Source organism: Guillardia theta, assembly GCF_000315625.1.
Source record: "Guillardia theta CCMP2712 unplaced genomic scaffold GUITHscaffold_34, whole genome shotgun sequence".
Lineage (NCBI taxonomy): Eukaryota > Cryptophyceae > Pyrenomonadales > Geminigeraceae > Guillardia > Guillardia theta.
The window spans coordinates 516,922-541,906 of NW_005434640.1; the positions used below are offsets into that span (position 1 = coordinate 516,922).

At 54.7% G+C, this 24,985-nt stretch overlaps 7 protein-coding genes across 7 annotated transcripts; 3 read left to right on the forward strand and 4 right to left on the reverse strand.

Annotated features, from left to right (window-relative positions):
- Nucleotides 1-162: 162 nt before the first annotated feature.
- GUITHDRAFT_138886 (hypothetical protein) lies at nucleotides 163-510 on the forward strand (the record flags this gene model as incomplete). Its single annotated transcript, XM_005832606.1, has 1 exon — nucleotides 163-510. The coding sequence occupies one exon, from the start codon at nucleotides 163-165 to the stop codon at nucleotides 508-510; it is 348 nt and encodes a 115-aa protein (XP_005832663.1).
- Nucleotides 511-902: 392 nt separating this feature from the next.
- On the reverse strand, nucleotides 903-3,149 carry GUITHDRAFT_152666 (hypothetical protein; the record flags this gene model as incomplete). Its single annotated transcript, XM_005832607.1, has 7 exons — nucleotides 903-1,086; nucleotides 1,132-1,175; nucleotides 1,376-1,469; nucleotides 1,648-1,705; nucleotides 1,755-2,029; nucleotides 2,147-2,224; nucleotides 2,259-3,149. Coding segments are annotated over 6 exons (1,437 nt in total), but the record flags the coding sequence as incomplete, so codon positions are not given.
- Nucleotides 3,150-5,904: 2,755 nt separating this feature from the next.
- Nucleotides 5,905-9,160, forward strand: GUITHDRAFT_159678 (hypothetical protein; the record flags this gene model as incomplete). Its single annotated transcript, XM_005832608.1, has 8 exons — nucleotides 5,905-5,982; nucleotides 6,067-6,190; nucleotides 6,244-6,335; nucleotides 6,611-6,862; nucleotides 6,887-8,272; nucleotides 8,320-8,528; nucleotides 8,571-8,895; nucleotides 9,054-9,160. The coding sequence occupies 8 exons, from the start codon at nucleotides 5,905-5,907 to the stop codon at nucleotides 9,117-9,119; spliced, it is 2,532 nt and encodes an 843-aa protein (XP_005832665.1). The 3' UTR covers nucleotides 9,120-9,160.
- Nucleotides 9,161-9,769: 609 nt separating this feature from the next.
- On the reverse strand, nucleotides 9,770-10,765 carry GUITHDRAFT_58134 (hypothetical protein; the record flags this gene model as incomplete). The annotated part of the gene is made up of 1 exon (XM_005832609.1): nucleotides 9,770-10,765. A coding segment is annotated over one exon (996 nt), but the record flags the coding sequence as incomplete, so codon positions are not given.
- A 1,659-nt stretch (nucleotides 10,766-12,424) lies between these two features.
- GUITHDRAFT_138890 (hypothetical protein) lies at nucleotides 12,425-13,441 on the forward strand (the record flags this gene model as incomplete). Its single annotated transcript, XM_005832610.1, has 3 exons — nucleotides 12,425-12,442; nucleotides 12,600-12,890; nucleotides 12,977-13,441. 3 exons carry the CDS (start codon nucleotides 12,425-12,427, stop codon nucleotides 13,439-13,441), a joined length of 774 nt encoding a protein of 257 aa, XP_005832667.1.
- An 855-nt stretch (nucleotides 13,442-14,296) lies between these two features.
- Nucleotides 14,297-15,685, reverse strand: GUITHDRAFT_138891 (hypothetical protein; the record flags this gene model as incomplete). Its single annotated transcript, XM_005832611.1, has 4 exons — nucleotides 14,297-14,336; nucleotides 14,387-15,129; nucleotides 15,242-15,414; nucleotides 15,664-15,685. 4 exons carry the CDS (start codon nucleotides 15,683-15,685, stop codon nucleotides 14,297-14,299), a joined length of 978 nt encoding a protein of 325 aa, XP_005832668.1.
- Nucleotides 15,686-16,388: 703 nt separating this feature from the next.
- GUITHDRAFT_71210 (hypothetical protein) lies at nucleotides 16,389-17,423 on the reverse strand (the record flags this gene model as incomplete). Its single annotated transcript, XM_005832612.1, has 3 exons — nucleotides 16,389-16,461; nucleotides 16,507-16,644; nucleotides 16,693-17,423. 3 exons carry the CDS (start codon nucleotides 17,421-17,423, stop codon nucleotides 16,389-16,391), a joined length of 942 nt encoding a protein of 313 aa, XP_005832669.1.
- Nucleotides 17,424-24,985: the final 7,562 nt, after the last annotated feature.

A 24,985-nucleotide genomic window follows, 5' to 3' on the forward strand; every position in this document is an offset into this window, starting at 1 on the left:
GAGGCGTTCGCTAACGGAGCGCCGCCGCTGGACGTCGACGCCTCTCGCGCGGGCCTCGGGCACGGGGCCAGCTCGCTGCAGAGGACGGCCATGCTTTGAACTCCCCACAACCACGACAACGAGGACGAGGACGTTGACGTTGACGAGGACGACGTGGAGCAGATGGCGCAGGGACCGAGCTCGTTCTTCCCCGGCATGGAGGGCGCAAGGACGACCCCCCCGGTCTCACACGAGGAGGAGCGAGCGAGGGACGGGATCGACGCCGTGCTGGATGACCTCGTGTCGTCGGGGATAGCTCCGGTCGACATCGAGGAGTACCTGAAGGGATTATCCGTCGAGGACGGGCTGGGGAGTTGGTGCCCGCCGGAGCACAGCATGTCTGTGTACGGAGGGGCTGCAGTGACAGGGCGTGATGGGGAGCTGTTTGAGAGCGTTGAGATGCTGTGGGAGTGTAGGGAGGAGATGGAATGGGAGGGTTGGAACAAGTGTGTTTACCTAGATGAGTTGTAAAGAAAACAAATCTTTTCTCTACTGCCTTGTTTTCTGCCACCATCTTTGTTGATGCAATTTCATTCCATTCTCAGTCCTGGTCGTCGAGGAGTGTAGAGTGCAGTCGGGCTGCTAGTGGCGCATCTAATCAAGTGCTGGTGGCGGGTGTTGATGTTGCAGGAATGTTAGGACATCGAAATCTTGAGCTGTCGTGTATGCTGCGCACGTAGTTGTTATCAGTGAGTGAGTTGTTCGATCTGTCCTGTGACAAGCATTGTCTTAAAGGGAGGACGAAGACGAGGACGCGAGGAAGACGAAGAGGAGGGGGGAGCAAGGGGAGGACGAGGGGGACGAGGAGGAGCACCAGGAGGAGGGGGGAGGGAGGAGGGGAGGAGGAGGGGAGGACACAAACTCTAAAAATCGATTTTTTGATTCCATTGCTTTGTGATTGTAACTTACAAATTATGAGGCTTCTTCATAGTGAAGAGTTGACAACAAATAAATACAACATGTTAGCAAGTGTTTGCCCGCATATACAGTATAGACATGTGCAAGATTGAATCAGCATTTACAATCTCTGTTCCCCGTCTTGTGCTCCTACTCAGTCTTGTCAGTTTCGCTTAATTCCTCGAGTCCCTTCACCTCTCAGGGCAGCGGCTCGACATCTTGACGGACAACCTGAACGACTTTTGTTCATAATCGAGGAGCTTCTCAGTTGATTCGTCCCCGTTAGCTGACGAGACTGTCAATTGGACGTGCCCCCTCTTCGTCTTCCTCTTCTCTCCCCTTCGATTCCCCTCCTCCCTCCCTCTCCTTCTGTTTCTTCCCATCGCCAGCCACTCTCTCCCCATCCTCGCATCCTCGTCTCTCTTCCGCGTGTGCTCACCACTCCCATTCTCCTTGGCATCCAGCGCCTTCTCGCCCGTCCTCTTGCTGGCCATCTGCTCCAGCATGACGCGAGGGCGGATGACCTTGGAGCTCTAGGAAGCCATCAGGAGGAGGGAGGGGAGAGGAATCGGGAAGCGCAGAAGGGAGGTGGTTGCAGGAAGGAAAACAGAGAAAGAGAGGGAAGGTGGGTGGATGCGTGGGAGGGAGGGAGGAGGAGGAGGGAGGGAGGGGGGGGGGGGCGTTGAGTGGTAGGGAGGGCCAGCAGCTCACCGACTTCTTCTTGTTCACCTGGATGAAGGCAGTGGCATCCCAGGAGCGAACGAGCCCGCTAGCGGCAGCATCAGCAGAGCACAAGGAGCATGGGCAGTAACAAGCACCTGAAGGAGGCGAACAGAGAGCTAAGGTTGTTGGCCGGCAAGAGGCAGTCGACCCTCTTCCATGCCAGCACCTGTTTCACATCCCCCGACTCCACGTCCCATACCCGTAGGTCTCCTCCGCTCCCGCTGCAGAGGTACCTTGCTCCGGGAAAGACCGTCAGGTCTCGGACGGCATGTAGGTGCCCCTGGTAGAGCTGTAGGCACAGGCCACTGTCAAGCGACCATGCTCGCACTGTCTTGTCCTCCGACCCTGTGAATAGCGTGCCATCCACAACCTGATCAGGCTCAGATTCCAGCAGCAGCAGCAGTCCCCCCTCCTTCTCCATCCCCAACCTCGCCTCCTTCTCCTCTCACCCCCCCTCCCCCTCCCCCTCCCCCTTTCCTCCTCCTACCTGCATACAAGTGATCGCGCCCTGATGGCCGTTGAACGCGCACAGTCTTGCGCTCCCTCCCCCCCAGAACTCCCACAGCTCTGCTCCAAGCGACCCCCCGACGAGGAAAGACATGCAGGCAGCTGGGCGATCGCTCTTTGTCGACTCCCCCCCCCGCATGCTTCATCATGAGCCGCGATGGCCGAGCAGCCGGTCGGTCGAAGATGTTGAGGTCCTGCCGTCGGATCTCCTCCTTCTCCTGCTCGTGGAAGGGAGCGACAAGGCACGTGGCGGACCCGACGCTCGTCGGGATCTCTGCCAGCAGCGCCTTGTGCTTCTCAGCTCCTCGCGAGAGGTCCCAGTAGCTCACGCAGCCATCCGAGTCTGCGCAGAAGAAGCTGTCGCCAGACACCGATATCATGCTCTTGATCGCAAACCCCCTGTCCCTCCGCCAGCATCCCTTGAGATCCTCCTTCACCTCCTCCTTCCCGTCCTCCTCCCCTCCCTCCAAGAACGTTGCGATCCTCCATAACCGCAGACTCCCGTCCTCCGAGCTGCTGATCACTGTGTCGAGCCGCACGTGCAAGTTAGTGATCCAGTCTGTGTGTCCCTTATATGTATGCATACATCTCCCCGTGTACATGTCCCACGCCTTCACCGTCTTGTCCAGAGACCCGCTGTACAGGACGCTGCTCGCCATGTCGGCTTCCACGCAGCTGATCCAGTGGCTGTGTCCTTCAGCCGCGTTGAACCTGCTGGGGCATCGGATCGCGTGGACAAGAGCGTCAGATCTCCTCTCGGACTTGGCAGGAGGCGTTGAAAGCTTGTCCAGCACCTCGTGCGTCTCCCAGTACCTCGCGAACTTCTTGTGCTCGCTGAAGTCCCAGATCCTGATAGTCCGGTCCTCCGACGCCGTCACCAGCAGTTCAAGCCCCTCACCGACCAGCTTCATGCAAGTCACGCTGTGCTTGTGCGCAGGGAGAGCCTCCGACAAGACGCCGGAAGAGCTGGCGGCGGGGAGGGAGCTTTGGACGAGCTCGAGCCCATTGCAAGAGGACGCTAGGACGACGATCCGGTCTCAAGGACACACTCGCTCAACATCGTCTGCCCCTCATGACAGCACAGGACAAGGCAGAGGAAGCGAGCGAGGAGTCGGGAGACTGACAAGGCCTCATGCAAGGCTGCATGAGAAGCCAGCTCGACCCCAGCACAGCTCAGATCACGTTACCATCCGCGCGCTAGGCCCGTTGCCCTTGATAAGGACCAAGGAGCTCAGTGGCTGGCGCCATGAAGCGATGAGGCCATTTGCAAGGCTCGCAGTATGCGAACTAACTTGCAGAATTGCTCGAACCTGAAAGAATATCGAACGTCATTGGGAGGAACATCGCAAGGTTGAGACGAAACAAGAAACAGCCTCGCTTCACTTCGTTTCCTCTTCACTTTTGTCTTTGTTCCTTCCTCCCTTCATATTGTTCATTCCTCCCATCACTTCCGTCTTATCACCGACCTGAAGTTCAGAACATTTGTCTGTCTACTTCAACCAGCTTCCCGCCATCCCATCTTTCCTCTCCTCCCCTTCACCTCTGCTCTATTCGCGTGCACGAGATTTGGAATGCTCCACGTGACCGAGCATGAACCAAGTGGCATGCACAATGATGTATCCCAACTATCTCACGGACTGGACTAAAGTTCTGTCCTCCATCTCGTCCTGTGCCAGTCAATGTCGTATCACCAGCTCCCCCGCACCGCAACGGAACTCGCTCGAGTTAACTTTGCTCTACTCATTCCTCTGCCATCACCTTTGTACGCGTCACTGTTTTCGTTATAATTCACTTCTCATTCTTTTCGTTTTGTCATCATCTTCATATCTTCTTACAGGACACATCCTCTTCGCTTCTCCTCCTCTCCCTTCACAGCTTCCTCACCCTCTTCCTGACCCTCGCTTCCATGTATTCCCACCCCTCCTCTGATCACTTCTAGACCTGCCTTTTTATGTGTCTTTCGTCATGCCTTCATCGTCTCTTCGTCCCATCCTGCTGTTACTGGATCTAACATGCCTCGTTGTATGCTGACCTGACCTGATAAAGCCGTGCCTTCATTGGCCCTGATCTTTGCTATCCTCTTCTTTCTCATCCCTCTGTGCTTCTCCTTGCTCGTCACATCCCTTCTTTCTATGACACGTTCTTGGTTTCTTGCCTACATCCTCTCTACCTTCCCGCTCCTCTCTCCTCCTCCTCTCCTCCCTTCTACTGAGCTTGCAAATGTCCAGCATGGCGGTTAGACTGCTGATGACCACCCACCCCTCGATCTCATTTCAAGTACCTACCTCACCCTCATCTAATTCACCCTACCCTAGCCCAACACAACCATACGTGCTGCAGATGACCCCATTATGTCATCACCCCCACCCCCATAAATATATCCCGAATACTAAAATCACGGCAGGAATTGACCCACCCCTACACTAACTTACCACCCCCACGTACTCTACCAAGTTCTGCTTGATTTCACCAGTCCTTTCCAGCTGGTACCACCCTGATCCTACCACCCCTACCCCCTGCCGAAGAACCCCCGAGTCAACCCTTTATTTAGTGTTAATTTGTTGAGATCCGAAGAAACCCTAGTCGTATTAACGTTAATTCACCTGGGGCCCGGCGGGCCGGAGCTCCGACCCGACCGTCAATCACTCAGTGAGACTACTTGCGTTCAATAGAGAATAAAATAATATTTATATCTCCTTTCACATGGATTGTACCAGGAATGACAGAATTCTGAAAACATCGTACAGTTTATATTTATTTTTATTTGAAACTTTCTAGAAAACATTTAGATAATATTTCAAAATATAATAAGGCAGTACACTTACATGCAACACCGGTACAAACGGTTTCCTTAGTGTGGTGGGGTGGAGGAACTCTTTTGCGATGGGGTGGGTTCAAAAAGGAAAATTCGAGGGTGGGTCATGAAGAAATTTGAGGGGTACTGTGAGTGGACCCACCCCTACTTATGTGTCTTTGTTTGTTTTCAAACATGGGGGTATGTAGTCAAAGGGTGGGGTCATCGATACAATGATGAGGGTAGGTAGTTATGACACTGACGTTGGTAGGGTAGAATTTTCATGTCACCAGGGGGTGGGGGGTGGGGTCGTGGCTCTCATCGCCAGCGCATGCTGGTACCCAGCGCAAGGTGGGAGGGATGGGAGGGAATTGCAGGGCGATGGAAGAAGAGGAAAGAAGAGAATATGCAGATAGACGAAAGTGCGGAAGAAGAAGAAATATGCACGAAGATGTAGATGATGAGAGCGAAAGGGATTCGCAGAATAGGGGGGAGTAGAGGTTAGTGGAACAGAGGATGTTAGGTAGAGGGAGGGCAGAAGTAAAAGGAACGCTCAAGGTTGCATACAGAAGTGAGTAATAAGCAAGAAAAGGGAAGGTATGGTGCGTGCAACGATCAAAATTACTTTCGGGCGAGGTGTGAAGCGTTGCTCGGTAGTCTACTGCCATTCTCATCGTAGCGGATGCGCATTATCCTGAAAGAAATGACCTGCGCATCATGACGCGTCTTCTCTAGTTTTACCGGACCAGCAAGGATTAAAGCGCTTGGAAGCACCACCAGCGTCGCCATGGGACTCCGACGACCACGATCGGGTCTTCGGCCATCGATTGTGCCGTGCTTCGTTGCCTTTGGTGAGATCATTTACACATGCCATAGCGCCGCCTCTCCTATCTCTCTTCTTACATGAATCAACAGCGACCATCTCCTCGTTGCTGTCCCTGTCCATGGCGTTCAAGGAGGAGGAGTTCCGCTACTGCAAGGACAGCAGCTTCTGCCGGAGACAAAGGAAGTTCGATGGACAGGTAGCACCGATTGTTCCCCTGACATGCACGTTCGTTGGCTGCTCGTGGCGATGAATCGACCTCCTCCTGACTTGTCTCTGACAGGATGATCGGGCGACGTACAAGCTGCATAACGCGCACCTTGAAGACAACGGCGTTGTCGCGGAGATGAAGAATGCGTTGAATCCAAACCAGCCGTTGAAGCTGCGAGCTACCATCTACAAGTCCGGTGATGCTCCTGCTGGAGTGAAGCTGTCAACTGACGAGCTCATTTACTGACAGGAATCTTTCGTATTGAGATTGATGAAGCGTCTTCAGCAAAGCCGAGATATAGAGTGAAAGACGTGCTCGTTGGGGACATCTCGCAGCACAGCGTTAAGGGCGACTTGTCATTGGAGGAAGGAGTCGCCAAGTATCGCTCTGGCGATCACGAACTCACGCTTCAGTTCCCTCCCTCTTTGCGATCTTAGCGAAAGGTTGACTCTGAAGCCTTCAGCTCGACCCGTTGCCTTTTCTTGCTCGTCTCACATACAAGGGAGAGGTTCTCTTTGTGATGAATTCTCGTAATTTGATGAAATGGGAAGTGCGCCGGGACAAGGTCAGTCTGTTTCACCTCGATGGGATATTGTCTTACTTTGGCCTACGAAAGTCTTCTGAGGGTGCAATGGAGGACATTACGGGTGAAAATGATGGCCTGTGGGAGGAATCATTCAAAGGACATTCGGACAGCAAGCCTAACGGCCCGGAATCTATCGGTGTTGACTTCGACTTCATGGGTGCCAAGCACGTCTACGGTCTCCCCGAACGTGGATCTCGGCTCATGCTCGGGAACACTCGCGGGGAGGGGGCGGCAAGGGATGAGCCCTACCGCCTGTACAACCTTGATGTGTTCGAGTACGAGGTGACTGCCGATCGTGCACACCAGCCGCTGTACGGCGCAGTTCCCATCCTCTACTCGCATCGCCCCAACTTCTCCTCTGCTCTCTTCTGGCTGAACGCGGCTGAAACGATGGTGGACGTGGAGGATGGCCCGGACATGAAGCGCACGCACTGGTTCAGTGAGAGCGGCGTGATCGACGTCTTCCTGCTCTCCTCCGACACCCCCAAGGGCGTGCAGATGCAGTTCGCGAGCCTTGTGGGAACTCAGTTCATGCCCCCAATGTTCTCACTCGGGTACCACCAGTGCCGCTGGAACTACAAGGACGATGCTGACGTGAGGATGGTGGACTCCAAGTTTGACGAGTACGACATCCCCTACGACGTCCTGTGGCTCGACATCGAGCACACGGTCGGCAAGCGCTACCTCACCTGGGACAAGCACCTCTTCCCCGACCCCGAGGGCCTTCAGCATGACTTGGCCTCCCGCGGCCGCAAGATGGTGACGATCATTGACCCCCATCTCAAGGTGGACATGGGCTACTCGGTGTACGCGGAGGCGAAGCGTCTGGGCTTCTTCTGCAAGAACAAGGACGGCGGAGACTTCGAGGGACACTGCTGGCCCGGCACGTCCTCGTGGCTGGACTACTTGAACCCCGAGGTTCGGGACTACTGGGCTAGCAGGTTCCTCCCGGCCAACTACGTGGGCAGCACTGAGCACCTCTACACCTGGAACGACATGAACGAGCCCTCAGTGTTCAACGGGCCAGAGATCACCATGCCCAAGGACCTCCTGCACTACGGGAATGTGGAGCACCGCGACGTACACAACCTCTACGGCTTCTACATGACCATGGCGACTGTGGCCGGGCACAAGCTGCTGAGGCCCGGCCGGAGGCCCTTCATCCTCTCCCGCGCCTTCTTTGCGGGCTCTCAGCGTTACGCTGCCGTCTGGACTGGAGACAACGGGGCGAGATGGGACCATCTGGCCTCGGCTACCCCGATGCTCCTGCAGCTCAGCTTGGGCGGCATCCATTTCTGCGGTGCTGACGTCGGCGGCTTCTTCGGCAACCCGGAACCCGAGCTGCTGGTCCGCTGGTACCAGGCAGCAGCTTACACGCCCTTCTTCCGAGGGCACGCGCATATCGACACTCAGCGCAGGGAGCCATGGCTGTTCGGCGATGTCGTGATGGGCCAGATCCGAGCTGCGATCCGCGCCAGGTACCTCGTGCTCCCCTACCTCTACACGCTCTTCCACATGGCTCACACCCAGGGGCTGCCCATCATGCGGCCCCTCTGGATGGAGTTCCCGGGCGACGAGGTCACCATCGCCATGGACGACGAGTTCATGCTCGGCGAGGCTCTCCTGGTCAAACCTGTCGTCTCCGCCAACACCAGGAGCTCCAACGTCTACCTCCCCTCCGACAAGGACGACGTACCCTCCTCTTCATGCGCTCCCCTGACGCTGACCCTGGCATGCAGATCTGGTATCCGTTCCGCAACGGGCAGACGCCCAAGGAGCAAGGAGTCTTCACCTCCCTCTGGAGCCGCTTCCGCGGGCAGACAGGCAGCCTGCGAGGACAAGCGCAGGCGGGCGGCAAGACGATCTCAGTCGACTCGGGGGTAGAGCAGGGCATCCCTGTGTTCCAGCGAGGAGGAACCATTATCCCCACCAGGGAGCGAGCCAGGAGGTGAGTTGGAGGGGGAGGAGGAGGCAGCTGACCTTGGCTCAGGTCCACAAGCGCCATGCGAGCAGATCCCTTCACTCTTCACGTAGCGCTCAACGTCAGGGAGGAGGCGTCGGGGTCTCTCTACCTGGACGATGGAGACACAGACGAGCATACGGCCGGCGGTTTCTTCCTCTTCGGCCTCAAGTTTCAGTCCAACCAGCTGGAGTACCGGCAGACGGAGGGCTCAGGCTTCAAGTTCTCGCACCCTCCTCCTGCTCTCGAGCGTGTGATCGTGTACGGCATCACGAAGCAGCCGGCGCGGGTGACGCTGAAACGGAAGAACGGCGGTGGCAGCGAGCTCGAGTTCATCTACGACAAGGAGTCAGCGGTGAGACGAGCGAGAGGGAGGGGGGAAAGGTTGGAGGGAGAGATGCAGGAGGTGCGGTGGTGGGTGGGTGGGTGGGTGGGTTGGGGAGGGAGGAGCGGGGCTGGACAGGAGGAGGGAGGGAGAGGCTGGATGAGGGAGAGTTTCTGACGATGCAACAGATGCTGATTGTGCGAAAACCAAACGTGCCAATGAACGAGGAATGGAGCATCAGCTTTGCGAAGTAGACGAGTGGGAGATAAATTTGCATTTTATGAAACGGGAAAACATGGGAGATGAGGAATACCAGGAGATGAAGCAGAAAGGAGAGGGAGCAGGAGGACGAGTAGCAGCAGCAGTGACCAGCTTGTTTCGCTCCTCGTCATCTCCGCGCCTCTGCCAGCATCCGCGTCACGGCATCGACAGGTCGGGAGCAGTCGGGGAAGAGGCGGAGGGCGAGGGAGCTGAGGGCGCGGCCGAAGAGCTCCAGAGTAACGCCATCCCGCGACTTGTCGGCCGTCACCTCGAGGAAGACAAGGTCTACGTCCGCTCGCGTCAAACGCTTCCCGTCCAGAACGTTGAGGTGCCGCAGAGCTGCCGCGAGCCGGGAGGGCGTCAGACCCCTCAGTCCCTGCCGCTCTCGATCCCCCACGCGGGCCGCGAGCTCGAAGGCCTCGATGACGTCACGGCGGGTGGTGGGGAAGAGAAGGTCGAGCTCCTCGTCCTCCCCGTCGTAGAGAACTTGGAAGTCTCTCAAGCTCTTCCTCTCCCACTGCTGCGCCTTGAGATGCGCCTGCCACCGCCGCTCGCGCGACTGCAGCACCTCCTCCTCTGTCACGGGGGCGCCGCTGCCTCCTCCCCCCCCACCCCCTCCTCCTGGCTGCTTGTAGATGGTCTTGACCATCGTAAGCGCCTCCTCGACCAGCCGGCACTTGATGTCTCGGTCCACCTCCTCGTCCATGTTGAAGCTCGGCCCGTTGTTGGTCTCCAGCAGCCAAGGCCTCAGCTCATGGTCCAGCAGCACGTCCACCCCGATGATCTGGAACGCCATGCTCGGGCCGGTGTCGGTGGTGACGGTGGAGTGATACTGGAACCAGAGGTGAGGGAGTTTGGTCAGCATCGTCCTCCTGCACAGCTCCCGGATGCTCTCCCATGCCTTGGACGTGTCGTGACCCATCGCCCTTACCTGCTCCCACATGACGGAGAGCGAGCGCTTGCTGCCCTCCTCCTCGTCGTTGCGGATGAAGCCTTCGGAGTTGTGCTTGTTGAGCGAGTAGTTGGTCAGGTGCATCATCGTCTCCTCCAGGTTCTTCTTGCTCGGCGCTACGTACTTCTTGGTGCAGAACCGCGCGAGCCCGTCGGAGTGGAGGAAGCAGCGCAGAGGGTCAACGGAGGTTACCAGCACGTAGAGTCGCATGTCGAACTTGAACCCGTCCAGCAGCAGCGGCCGGTGCACGTACCGCTGAACGATGTACCGATCGCTCCTGAGCAGCTTGTTCTCGTACCCAGTCCGCATGAGGAAGATGCCAGTGCCTTGAGCGCCCCCGTCAGGCTTCACGATGAAGGTCTTGGGCTTCTTCTGCCTCAGCTCCTCGTCTAGCCGCTCCCAGTCCTCTGGCAGGACCCACGTCTTGGGGAAGAAGAAGAAGTCTTCCTCCGACGCCGACGCCTTCATGCGGTTGAGCAGGCGGTAGAGCGGGCGCTTGTTGCACATCTCCTTCATGCCCGGCAGGAAGTTCACTCGCTGCTTCCTGCAAGCCCTCGCAAGCAGGTCAGCGCGACTGCCGTGCGAGGGATCGAGCCAGATGAAGCGAGCGTCCGCCTCCTTCTCCACCTCCCGCCAGCCCATCGCGGCGATGACGTGGCGCACGAGCTGGAGGGAAGTGTTGTTGCAGTAGCCCAGGAAGACGCAGAGCTTCTTGGGGAAGGGCCTCGACCGTCCCTTCCTCCTCCTCCTCCCCACCGTCGCATCCACTTCGCCATCGCTGTCCCCCGAGGAAGACGCCTGCTCATCTGTCTCGGCGGTCAAACAGCTCGACCCTCCGCTGTGGGTGTCCAAGGGCGTGTCAGTAGAGCTGGAGGAAGGAGCATCCAGCAAGGTCGCCAGCTCGTGTTCAGCTAGGGAGGAAGGGAGGACATTGGAGATTTTCCTGTTACTTGGCCGGTCTGTCTGGACCCCGTTGGTGCGGGGAGAGTCGACGGGCGAGGCGATCGGGAGGTTCTTGAGAGCAGGAGAGGAATGCTTCCTCGCCCTCACAAACGTGTCTCTCCGGCTGTTGTTCTTCCTCAGCAGCTTCTGCCCAGTCAAGGCAGGGGATGAGTCCGTGAGCGGGTCGCGGAGGGGGGAGGAGGAGGAGGAGGAGGAGGTTGTAGGGCTGCTTTGTCGTGGCATGACTCGCAGCTTCCCCGCGCTCTTCAACTTCCCAGCTGTCTCCGTGCTGTCTGGACTGACGGGGGGTCGACGGAACTTCCTGGGGTCGGTGGAGGAGGAGCGGGAAGAGTCAGCTCCTGCTGACCTCCCTGCCTCCACCGGCGACTCGTTGCTCCTCCTCCTCTGGTACACCAGCTCGCTTCTGTTCCTTGTCTGCGGCTGGACGACGAACTGATCCTTCTCTACCAACCATCCAGCTTCTCCCTCCTCTCTCCTCCCCCTCCCCGGCAGCCTCCGCAGCGCCTCACCCTCTCCTTTCGTCCTGAGAAAGCTCGTGCCAACCACACCCCCCAGGCCCTCGAGGTCGACGCCTCCTACTGGACTCCCTGCTGCTCGCAGGCCCGTAGAGTTCACCTTCCTCCATCCGCCTCCTATCCACCCGCGGCCCTCCTCCTGCCCACTCTCCGTGATGTGCCCGAACTGTGTGGGGAGCAAGCGCAAGTTCTTGGACATGGGAGGCTAGAGGAGGAGTTGAGGAGAACAGCAGCGGAAGGCGAAGAAGCGCTTGAAAGTAGGAGAGAGAAGAGATGAGGAGATACAGCGCCTTTAGGACGATGATGCTCGAGTCAGAGGCGAGAGAAGGAGGGTTTGTGAAATCATCGCAGATCGGGTATAGGATGCGTGGATGAAGGAGAGAGCAGGAGAAGGAGGAGAGTTAGGGATGGCAGAAAGAACTCGAACGAAAAGGCTGTAGGAAGAGAAGCAAAGAAGAGAGGGAGGGGCTGGGGTAGAAGGTGAGCGACTCGAGAGTCGGAAGAGCGAGGGAGGCGGGTGTGGGTTGCAGAGGAGCAGGGGAGTGAGAATGGAAGGAGAGGAGGAGGGGAGAGACAGGAAGGGAGATGGGAGAGGAGGGAGAGGAGAGGAGGAGGGAGGAAGAGGGGGAGAGGGGAAGAGCAGGCGAGGGCGGCACAGTTGGGGAGCGGGGGAAGAAATTTGTCTGCCACGTTCGCTAGCGCATGGTGGGGGGAACTGGAACGCAACGATTCAGTAATAACTTTTTTAAGAACATCAACAACTTGGTACAAACCATGTTTTATGATTATAAATGAATTCCACATTGTACCAGGATATCGGATTTGAACGACGATGAGAAAACTAGTTTTAAAAACACGCGAGCACGACATGTCGAAGCAAGAGGAGGTGCGAGGGCGGGAGGAGGAGGAGGAGGAGGAGGAGGAGGAGGAGGAGGAGGAGGAGGAGGAGGATCAGGGAGGAGGAGGAGGATCAGGGAGGGGTTCATTGGACGGGGGTGGTGAGAGGGTGCAAGGTGGTGGCAGGCTGACCGGCATGGGAGCAGGACGAGATAGCGCGGGGATGGGTCTACCGGATCTTCTACTGGCTCTTCTGCACGTACGCGGAGGTAGTGCATGACATCAGCGTGGAGGGGGAGGAGAACATCAAGGAGGGAGAAGCCGTCCTCCTCGTCTCCTTCCACACCTCCCACAACGTCGACATCCTTATCTCCCTCTTCCTCATGCGCAAGACCCTCGGCCGCGTCCCCCGGGCGCTCTTTCATCGTCCCATGATGATGTTCTGGGGTCCTCTCCTCCGCCGCTTCGGGGGAGTATCAGGGACGAGGAAGAGGGCGGTTGAGCTGCTCAGGAGAGGCTTCTGCTGCTGCTGCGCCCCGGGGGGGTGGAGGACGTTCTGCATCATGTGAGCGGGTGCGGCAAGGACGCGTACGAGCTCTACTGGCTGTCGCACAACTCGGGTAAGCGGCTGGGGTATGCGCGGGTGGCGGAGGAGATGGGGGCAGGGAGCAAAGTGATCCCCTACTTCTGCGAGAACGCGGAGGAGATGAAATGGAATCCTTTGTTCGACCTCTGGTCCTTCCTCCTCCTCGACAGACTCTACGGCGCCGTCATGCGCAGCATGCCCGGGCCCATCCACTTTCTGATGTGGCAGTTTGCTATCCTGTGCTGGTTCTCTCTGTCCTTCTTCTCCCTCCCCGTCCCTGTGAAGGTCATCGCGCACATCGGGGAGCCGGTGGTGCTGCAGAAGGGGGAGCGGGCAGAGCAGTTTGCTGAGCGAGTGGAGAGAGCGCTGCAGGAGCTGATGGTGAAGAAGCAGAACGGGACGAGGAGGAACTACTGGAAGGGGTTGAAGCAACGGATGGAGTGGAGGAAGAAGTTGGAGTGAGAGTATCGGGGAAGCGCTCTCAGGAAGGAGTGGGGCCGGGTAAGTAAGGAAGGAGGGATGCTGGGACTGAGGGCGAGGGAGGAGGGACCGAACGTGGAGGAGGAGGAGGAGGAGGAAGAGGAGGAGGAGGAGGAGGAGGAGGAGGAGGAGGAGGAGGAGGAGGCAATAAGGATATCTACAGGTTTATTGTTTCAAATGGAGAGAATCAGCAGAACATCTGATCAGTGTACCTTGAAACTTCTTCATCCCCGCCCAACTCCCTCCTATCTCGCTCACACCTCCGACCCCCCCCCCACCTCCCCTCCCTTCCATCACTGCCACCCTTCCTCCCTGACCTCCCTGACCTCCTCCGCCTGGACTCTTCCCCCTCAAGATCTCTTCCTCCACCTCTTCAACTTCGAATTTTCAGTCTTGCCTGTACGAACATTGAGCTCTTCCTCCCCATCCGTCCACCTTGTTTCCCAACCTCGCCCTGTTCGCTCAGTCAGCACTTGTTAGCTGGAAGAGCAGGGGCAGGAGCAGGGGCAGGAGCAGGGGCAGGAGCAGGGGAAGGGGAACAAGGAGTTTTTCGCTCTTTCGATCGCCGAGACAATCGGAGAACCGAAGGTCTCTAGGAGAAAGGAAGCGAGGATGTTGCAAGGAAGCGAAACTGCGAGAGAAACAGACAAGACTAACGCAGCATTAGGCCCTGCAAGGGGGGCTGGTGGGAGGAGAAGGCAGAGGCGTTGGGTGGTGCAAGAGAGGAAAGCAGGACAGTGAGAACTGGAGCGAGGAAAGAGGAGTGGATACGAGGAGAGACGAGGAGGGCAGGAGTGGATACGAGGAGAGACGAGGAGGGCAGGAGGAGAAGGACCTTTATGTAGTCTTGACCTTCTTCTTGTTGGAGGGCTGAGTCCTGTCGCAACCTCGTCAGCTTTGTCAGGGCAGGCAAACGACTCGCTCCACCTCTTCTCCTCCTTGAGCAGCTCCTGCATGGCGCTGCTCGCGCTGCTCTCCTGCTGTGACCGCAGGGACCAGACGGAGCGGAAGGAGCCGACGAGGATACCCGACCTCTTCTCCAGCAGGTAGGCTCCCATCACCCCGATCAGCGTTCCCAGCAGATGAACGCGCAAGGCGTCGAGGCCGCCATGGAGGAAGGCAGAGGCGACCGCAGGGACCATATTGAGCGCGGGGCCGGTGTTGGCAATGGGGCTGCGGATGGTGGTGACAACACAGGTGGCAACGGCGAACGGGAGGAAGGAACCGACGCGGGGGCAGACGAAGCTGGCGACGAGGTTGAGGAGGAGAGTGTGGAGGGCCTCGTTGAGTACGGCACCCATGGAGAAGCCGGAGGAGGAGAGGGAGGGCCACACGGGCACGCACGCGTCCGGCTTGACGATGGAGCGATGGAAGGAGGTGGCGGTGGGATGGGTGCAGAGGTTGATCTTGGGGAGAGCATCGCGATAGACCTTGTCCGCGAACTGAACCTCCGCCACTGGCGATACCCCAATCCTCTTCACAGCAGCTGCAAACACAGCTGCCGCTCCCAGCTGCAGCACGAACTTGACCGCTCGTCGCTTGACAGGCATCTGAACGAAGAGCAGCTCCATGGGGTTGGTGGTGTGAGGAGGGAGGAAGTAGGTGGTGATGGCGACGAGGGAGAAGATGTAGGAGAAGACAACACCCTCCTCGCAGCTGAAAGTGAGGAACTGAGACAAGTTAATCAGTGTCGCTCGCATACATCAGCTTGATCTTCCTCCCTCTTGTGTCCTCCCTTCCCCTCCCTTCCCCTCCCTTCTCCCTCCTCTTCCTCCTCCTTACCTTGCCACCCGACGACCTCGAGCACATGCGAGGAATCGCAAACTCGCTCCAGATGACAGTGCATGACATGCCAGCCAGGAGGATCCAAGTACAGAGAACATCGGTCAAGTTCGCGGTGACCTCCTCCTCAAACCCCAGGTTCTTCGATTTCCCCTTGCCCGCATGCGCGCTGCCTGTGAACGATCTTGACGTCACAGAGTTTCTTCTATGTTGCTCCAACGCTTCCTCCCCTCTAGTTTCTTTCCTTGAACCATCACTCCCTATAACATCTGTTCCCTTCCTCTGCTTCCCCCGTCAAAAATCCTCCCCAGCCCTGCCCCGTCCGGCCCTCTCCCTTCATTACACTATCCTCATCAATCCTCTTCCATCCTTTCCTCCCTCCCTCCCTCTTCCTCTTCCTCTTCCTCTTCCCTCTCAGGTACCTCGCTGCTGTTTCCTTGGCATGGCCTCCGCTCGTGGATCCACCCCACCCCTCGATTCCTTCAACCCAACGTGTAATCATGACCCCTTCATTTACACTACCCCATTATTTACTATCAACTACCCCACCTTTACAGATTCACTGTTTCCTCCTTGAGGTGACCACCCCTGCACAATATTCCGTTGCACCCCTCCTAGTTACAGTAACGGTTTTTAACCGTCCAGACTCGTCACCGAATCCTGACTGGGAGTTTACGCCGAGACTCGGCAACTTGTTGGTGGTCCCAAAGTAGTCCAAGTTGTTCACAAGTTGTTCAAAAAAGTTCACTGTTTGTTCACAAGTTGTTCACCAGTAGTTCACTAGTTGTTCACTGGTTGTTCACTGTTTGTTCACCAGTAGTTCACCAGTAGTTCACCAGTAGTTCACCAGTAGTTCACCAGTAGTTCACTGTTTGTTCACCAGTAGTTCACTGTTTGTTCACCAGTAGTTCACCAGTAGTTCACCAGTAGTTCACTAGTTGTTGACTGTTTGTTCACTAGTTGTTCACTAGTTGTTCACTGGTTGTTCACTAGTTGTACACCAGTTGTTCACTAGTTGTTGACTGTTTGTTCACTAGTTGTTCACCGGTTGTAATGCTACTGTGTTGTAATGCTAGTTGCAATGCTAGCGGCCTCTCGTCAAGGTGAATGAATAAGTCTTGTACATTACAGGCATCATCTCTTCTACTTAGTAGTTGATCTCTCGGCAGGCAGTGATGGCGGCAAGAAGGTTTTCCTTCATCAGCTCCTTGGTTCTGTACCTGCAAGGGAGTCAGCGAGGAGGAGACACAGCAGGTCTTGTCTACTTGGGAAGCTTCACGATGAAGAAACACGTCTCGGCCTCGGGCAGGACAGAGTCACCGTCCCCGCGATCGGAGGGGAAAAGTTTCATGGACGAGTGCTCCGAGTAGTCTGACTCGAGCGGCAGACGCTCTCTCCCCCACCTGCCAGCACGGGTGAGGAACCAACGCAAGCAACCGCTACACCCTCACGCGAAGCGGATGAAGAGTCGACGATCCTCCTGGCTGAAGCCCTCCAGCACCTCCCAGAACATCTGGATGTGGGGCGAGTCCGCAGAGAAGGATCCGCGGTAGCGCGTGTGGCGCTTGAGGGTTGCGATGTCGATCTCGGGGATCCCGCAGACGCGCCGCTCGAGCTCTTCGTGGGTCATGAGGCAGAGCATGGAGGAAGGAACGATGGAGCAGAGCCCGTCCCTCATCTTACTCAGCTGCTCCTTGCTCTCTCGCAGTCGTGCTTGCTTCACCAGCTCCGCGTACTCATGCCGCCTCTCGAAGGTCACGCGCGTCTCCTCTCCTCCCTCGAAAAGAGGAACACACTTGCCGTCGGTGAGAACGGTCATGAAGGTGTACTGGAACAGCTCCTCAAACTTGTTGGCGCCGATCGCTTGCCCGTCCTCATCGCGGAACTGCAAGGAGCTCCAGCAGGAGTAGTCGGTGGCCTTCAGATCCTCCTCGTCCAGCTCAATGCCGATCAGCGACTTCCAGACAAGAGAAGGGAAGTCGAGACTGAGCAAGTTCTGCGTCCGCATGGCAACCCCCATGAGCTGACCGATGAAGAAGAACATATCCAGCAGCTCAGGGCTGCTCGCTGACGGCCTCGGCACGAACTTGTCACGGTTGTCCCCGATGCCAGAGACAGCATTGGCGCACTTGATGAAGAGGGGAAGTTGAGGAGACTGCAGGTCCGTGCACAGGGCGGACATAGCTTCCCTGTAGGGCCCCTGGTAGCCCTGGTGCCCCTCCCCTTGGAACTTCACCCTCCACGCCATCTCATCTCGTTGCCGGAGCCTTGCAGCAGGCACGTACCGCAGTTGCCTGTAAGTCTGCATCAGCACCCCGTCGGCGCTGATGGTCGCCACCAGCGTCCCTCCCCTCATCATGAGCAGCATGCTGTCCGCCAGGGAAAGCAAGACGGCCGGGATCGCCACATCGTCCCCGGAGTTTCCGAGCTCTGTGCTCATGAGGAACAAGGGCCCTTCCTTGGAGTCTGCCATGATCACCGCCACTGCCCCAGCCTCCTGCGCTCGCCTCACGACATTGACAAACTGCCCCCCACCGCGTTCGATCAGCGCGATGTTGCCTTTGATTTCGTCCTTGTTCCGTAGAGGCATAGACCCGTTAGGGGGATCTGTGAAAACAAGCTTCGCCCTGACCAGCTGATCCGCTGCCATTTCCCTAGCGCTACCAAAGTCTGAAGGGGCCACGAGGAATTCTTCGAGCCTCGAGTGAGGTTCTGTCTTGGACGAGATCTGCAGCCTCCACCTCTCGTGCTCTTCTGCCTTCTCCTTGGAGTCTCGTGCCCTTCGTCCCGGTCGGTGGATCAAGACTTCCAGGAGTCCCCGATCGGAGTTTCTAGACTGGCAGGCAGTCCAGTCGAGCACGAGGTTGTGGAAAGAAGCCTTGGTCTGATAGAAGATCAGATACTGCAGGACAAAGGGAGAAGTCAGCTATACGATCACAGACGAAAACAAGGGAAGAATTAACCTGAAGCTCACAGATAGTCGCGGCAATGGAAAGCTGTACATTACGATGAGAGAAGTCTACCAGCACAATTGCCTGGTGAAGGTGGCGATTAAATAACTTCAACAAGATGAATCGTCTTTGCAGTGACTGCTGAGGGACAGAGTTGAGACGAAGCAACTTCCTCCTGTAATACTCAGTGACCACGATTTGAGCTGCGGGAATCTTCATAGCCGCGACTCCAGTGTCTTCACTCTGCATGTTCACAAGAGAAACCAACTCTGCATCTCTATCAGTATCCCATCTCACCAGATACCTGCCTTGTCGTCAGGCACTTCGGCACAGGAAATTGAGGGTTACCGATCAAAATGGAACGAAAAGAAAATCTCCCACAGCTTTGAGATGTCTTGCATTGCTAAAGTCTTGGCTTGATTCAAGAAGTCCTTTGGCTTCGTCGCCCGTGGCTGGGCGGGGTTCAAACATCTGCATACCTGATGAACTGCATCTGGCTCCAGCTGAAACAACTCATTCAAGGCCTCCTCTGCTCGTGCTGACAGCTCGCCGTTTCCACTCTCGTCAAAGATCGAGCTCATGGATTCGTACTTGTCGCACTCCATCATGATGGATCTGTCTTCTTCAAATATCATGTATCCATCATCGATCAACGAGTTTCTCTCGCTTTCCTTCCCATCATAGAGCTTTGCCGCGATCCTCATCGTCTGATCTAGACTGTCCAACCAAGGGGCGTTTGACGACGGGTTTACCTCCTTAGGATGCGCAGTCATGCATGGCTCAAACACCAGGGAACGAGTGGCGAGAAGCTCTGCAAGAGAGCACATGTACGTCGATCGAGGGCACAGCAGATCTTCCGAGCTGCCCCTCTTGCCGCTGTAGTGCTTGCTCTCCCACACGAACCTTGCATTGGCCTCGTGCATCTAGAAGAAATGTCACAAAGTGTCATGGAGGAAATCAAGAGGCAGGGAAAAAGAAAACGAAAAGAGGGAGGAAAGGAACTCACAAGTTTTGAGAAAGCCGAATGCAAAGCAAGTGATAGACTGCAATCAGCCGTTGACCCCAGTTGGCGCATCAGCCTGCACGTGATGTTGTGCAGTTGCAGGCAATGAGGGATTGCAATGGCAGATGACTTCTCCAACAGGTCAAGAAGGCCCTCCAGCATTGTGTAAAAGTGTTGCCTTGCCAACAGTGTGTGACAATTCAGCAGCAAGTTGCAAAGTAAGATGGCCGATGACAGATGTTTCTCGCCGATCGCAAGGGCTTGAACTCTGAAACCCCAGCTCTGTTCCGAGTCTTCTGTCGGGGCTGTGCTGGTGCTGTTAGAAGTAGTACTGCTTGATAGCGTCATCCATACAGGTGACGGGAGGATAAGCGGCATGAATGCCTTCCTCCTATCGTCCGACGTCGCAGTTGCTATCAAATCAGTGCAAGCAGCATCGCTGTAAAACTTCATCGCTTCATGATTCAGCAGAGAACATCGCGCGTCAAACACCACATACAACCATGAAACTCCCTCGATGTAAAAATGTCGAGCACCGGCTGAGCCAGCGGTTGCCTGGCTGCGGATGTAAGGGTGTTCCGAGCTTTCTTCAACACTCGAGAGCGTCGCCAGAGCATTCTTCAAGCTGGACTGGCACTCGTCGACCAGGAAATCGATGATATTGGATTGAAGGTCCTCTCCGTCTTTTTGAAATACTGCTCCACCCACACCACCGTAGGTAAGGCTTAAGTTGGCGCCGTACCCAACAGGATTTGAAGTCAACTTCCTTCTCTTTTCCTTCAACGCAACATCAGATTCCTCTGGCAAATCCAGCATTTCCTTCCATTCGCTGTCCATCCCAAGGTCGGCTCGATCACGTTTCTGCCTCTCTGAGCCCATGTGCCTCTCCGTAGAATCGTTGCTCTCGTTAGATTCGAAATCTTTCATTTCGCCCTGCAGAAGCATCTCGATCCTCCTCTGAAGGACGTCCGCAAAAGTCAAAGCATCCTTCTCCCTTCTGGCAGAGGTTGGGAAGATGAGGAACTTGTCCAAAGTCAAGAAACTGCTACCTACTGCTGCTGCATTGATCAGGTTCATTAGAGACGATCGGCCTCCAAAAGTTGCTTCGCTGAATGAGAAATTTGCTGGAAAGTTGGCCAACAGCAATCGGATACAACTCCTTGCATACATGCTGCATAATTTGTGATCCAGGTCCGCCAATGATCTCATCATTTCATGAGGAGTTGCTTCGTAATCCAAGAAATTGCTGTAGCTTCTATTAACGCGATCCAAACAACTCGATGGGACAACAACAGAGTAAACTATAGACGATGTGCTATCGTAGCATAACAACTTAGCCATATTGACATCTGAAGATGATTTTTCTATTCCATCTACGAACATACAACGACCTATCAGCTTCCGATTGACACCGTACATGGCTTCACGAACATCACTGACGTCAAGCTCCGACAAGATAACGAGCATTCCCGGTCGAAGACTCTCTTCGCGGGCCCTGTGGGAAGAACTGCTAGACGGGATTAGAACACTCCCTCCCCCCCGAGGCCTGCCCAGCAGAGTGATAGTTGGTGTGCTGAGGTACGCCCGTTCGTCGTAGATCCGGTCGTCATTATTTCCGAAAGCCCTCAGCTCATCCAGGACACTAGACGGGAATTCAGTGAAAGTGCTTCCAAATCCAGAGGTGCTTGAGCTGATGCCTAGCTCGCTTTCTATTGCAACGCTCTGGTTGGTATCTTCATAGAAACTGTAACAGTCGCAGAGCAAACACAAAGGAACTTCTGAATCATCTGTCGTGGAATTCAAATTGCCGCCCTCCCCACCCCCATCTGCAGCCTCTGAATACTCAGGGTGATCAGACAAGAAGCTCTCGCCATGTTCAAAGATCCAGTTCGCAGCTCTGTCCTGATTTCCGTTCTCCCTGTCCAGCGCATGTTGGCACAGTCTCAGAGGGCTGCCGGTGATTTCAGCAAGATTCGCCGCCGCGAGTTCCCTTGTCCGCCTTTGATCGTTCCTCAAGGGAGCTCGAGAATTTCGCATGAACGACTCCATCGCTGGGATCATCCGCTGCGATCTTGGGGGATTTGAGGAGGGTGTCGAACCGACAGGCATCGAGCTGTCTGCGCTTCCTGCCATCCCTCCACCTCCTCCGGGACCCGAAGCTCGGGCGTTGGAAAGCAGGGTCAAAGGGGCTTTGTCCTTGCTTTCGCACAGCAGAGAAAGGATGCCTGCGCGCTTCACTTCGTGGGTGATCGGGTCAAGATGGTTGATATTCTTCACAGCAAAGTGAATGAGGTCGTCCAACACACCGTTGGCTAGAAGCTCTGTGTGATCAACGTCATTCTGGTTCAAAATGGTAGACAGGGACGAGAGGAGCCGGCTCTGGAATGACCTACACCACCTCTCGGCATTGCCCTCCTTCTCTCTCATCAACCGCAGGCAAGCAAACATATCCATGATGTTCTGGAGGGCCAGTTTCGCCTCGTTTTGGTCGCTTCCCAAGAGGAGCTGAAAGAGGGAATCGTTCTTCTGATTGAAAGAACAGGTCGAGCTCACAATCGGAAGAGTAATTGGAACCCAGTTTTGCAAGGATTTCGAGAAGATGACGTCTTCAGGCAGTACACACATCATACCCAGCAAATGGTCGCAGCGCACAACGATACCATATCTTGAGGGCACACGGCCAGCCGACCCGATCATCGGCAGCCTGATTCTCGAGCCAACTCGAATGCTGACATCGGTTTCAGCACAGAAAAGCTCAACCGCTGCCATTCCTTTTGCCAAAATGGATTGATTGATACTAGAACTAGGAAGAGATCGCGATGAAAGGAGATGTTCCCTTGACAATTTCATCATTTCAAAGGCCATCCCTAGAATCAACTTCCGCAAAGAAGGATTCGCACAAATTCGCTTCATGAAATTCACCAATTCCATTGCGACACTTAACTTTGCGTGCCCACTCCTCCACCTCCATGGCTTATTGTTCTCCGACTTGCTGGTTGTTCGCCCCCTGATCACAACTGTGAACGCTACTGACGACTCCCATTGCAACGACAAAGATTGGCAATCGTCATATGATCCTTCATACAGAACACATTTCTGATTCGTCTGTAGCTGGTTTGACAACTCTGACGCCTCCTTCTTCAAAGATTCTTCATCCATATCTTTGAACTTGCTTGTCAACTTCAAAGCCTTTTGACAATCACACATGAATTTTTGAGCAGACGATGAATCCATCGACACGCCATGACTGTAGGGAAATGCCAAAGTAACCCACTGCGCATTCTTCAACTCATTGCTGTCTGTAGAGAAGTCAATAGGTGCCTGCGGACTCGAGGCTGACTTGTCGCTGTAGCTTTCCTCCCTTGTAGCGCCAAGAATCGTTCCAATATCTCGAAAGATTGTATCCAACAAATTTCCATGGTTCTGCAAATCGAATAGCTGACGCACACTTGCCTCATTCTGACTCTGCATTGCATCACAGACATCGCTGCATCTGATGACATTGCTCAGGAGAACAAGAACAACTCTCTGAATCTGAGGACTTTCAGCAGTGATGGCCCACCGGCACAACACTGAGAAGAGTTCTGTATTTTGGAAAATCATTAAAGAGATGTATGACTTCCGATGGGCTAGTCCATGCAACCATGTCAGGGTCTTGAGCTGCAGCAAATCCTTTGATTCATTTGGCTTCAGAGCATCAATACTCTGAAATAAATTTTGTCCAAACGCAATGGCATGACTCAGAAATGTATGAATGTCAGCTTGCAGCTCTGAATCGGAAGGATCAAGTTGTGCGCAACTGGAGGAGACATGAAACAGCACCGACATAGCTGCGTCACAAAGACCGGTCAGCGTATCTAGATCAACCCGATCCCCTTCAGTAGAAGTGAAGCATGGAAAGTGCTTCAAAGAAGGATCCAACATGAGTTGCGATAGCTTGGCCACGATCGAGTTTTCTATCATAAACTTGACATCTTCTGGTTCCAACTGGAGAGAGAAGAATGCACTTAGTACCAAATGCTTCAACGACGTATCAGTTCGATCCATGGGTCCTTCTCGGTCCAGCAGAAATTCAGCCAGATATCCAAATAACTTTGCCGATTCATCCCTTAGTTCGATCTTTGATGATTGATTGTACAAGTAGAGTGCATTTGTGATATGAAACCGTGGCACACTCCTTTGCAGATCTGGTGGGAATGGACCGGTTGTGAATGTAGATATCATGATCTGTTTCACAGAGGTGAAAGATATCTGCTTCAACAGCCCTGACATCGTCTGGAGACGCATCTTGCGCCTTGCTATGACATTTCTATTTTCTTGTGCTGCCTCGATCACTTTCCTGGCTGGAACATCTGAAATCAGAAACTTGGTACAGAGGTCCACCCCATAGCGAAATGTGTTGGCATGCTCTCCAGAGAATTTGGTGAGGGATCCTGAATGTTTCTCCTTATCCTCAACAGAAAGATTTTGGAATTCTGCCTGGAAAACGGGCCAGATGCTTGGATCACCATGCATCTTCGTTGAGATCACAAGCATGCACCTCAACATGATTTCAAATGCCTTACTTTTCACCTTGTTCGAAATCTCAGCTTTGTTAGAATCGATCGAGAACTCTGACTCCGAAACCTCAACTTCCATGTCCATTGATGCTCCACTTTCATCCAAGTTCACACCTGCTTGATTTGATGCAACATGTTGCAAGTTCACGCGTGTTTCAAGAATCAAGTTTTGTAAGAAGCGCAAAGCACTATTACAAATGCATTGAATCTCCAATGGAAGTTGGTGAAAATCTTGGACGTTCCATTCACGAATGTCCGGAAATATTTCTTCGACATCAAACTTGTGCATTAATGCAGAACAAATGGTTGTCCCAAGAACAACCAGCATGTTTCTGTCTAGCCATTCTGGAGGCATCAAATTAGTGGTCAAATATTGCTCAATACAGGATTTTAGGGTGGACCCATTCGAAGCCATCGTTAGCTCTAATACGACATTTCCACCCATTGACAGCTTAGGGTTTTTCAGAATGTCACTGTACGACATGACAGAATCGCTGTCAGAATGTTCAAAAAGAATAGGAAACACTTCCATTGCCCAGTCCAGGTAGATCCCTCCATCAAACAAACATGACTTGATCCACTCATCTGATGCTCCAGATATTGGCTTTGGGACACTTCGAAGGTCACACCACATCAATTTTGCTGTGAGGCTGGCAAGAGTCAGTTCCAAGTCGAACAACCAATCCAGCGCCATCAGAAGCGAACTGCTCTTTGCACATCCATAAATGGAACACTTGATGTTCTTGGAAGACCTGTGGTCTTCTTGAATGTGTCCGTTGTTTCTGCTGTACTGTAGACAGACAGTATCCCCAGGCACACGAAAGGCCCTCCAGAGCCTCTTGCCCTTGTGACTTCCTTTAATTGTGTTCGAATAACCTCCACCATCCTTGATCTCCCAACTGATCTTCAGCTGCTCCTTCTTGTTCAAAATGACATCCTCATTCAACCTGATGACCATGTACGAAGCTCCAGGAATATGACATTTTGTTGCTCCCTTAGCAGCTCCGCTCTTACCACGAGGGATCGACAAAGCTCGCCCGCCTAAATATCGGCTTTCTGTGCATTTCACAGAAAAGGCACGATCTTGAAGTTTGATCGCTTCAATGTTTCGATTGAATTCATCAAGCACCTGAAGGAGCATTTGCAGAGATGGGAGCAATGCAGATGCAAGATTTGTAGAGATCGAATAATTCCAAGCATTGTCAAACAATGCCGTGATCAAAGTTGGAAT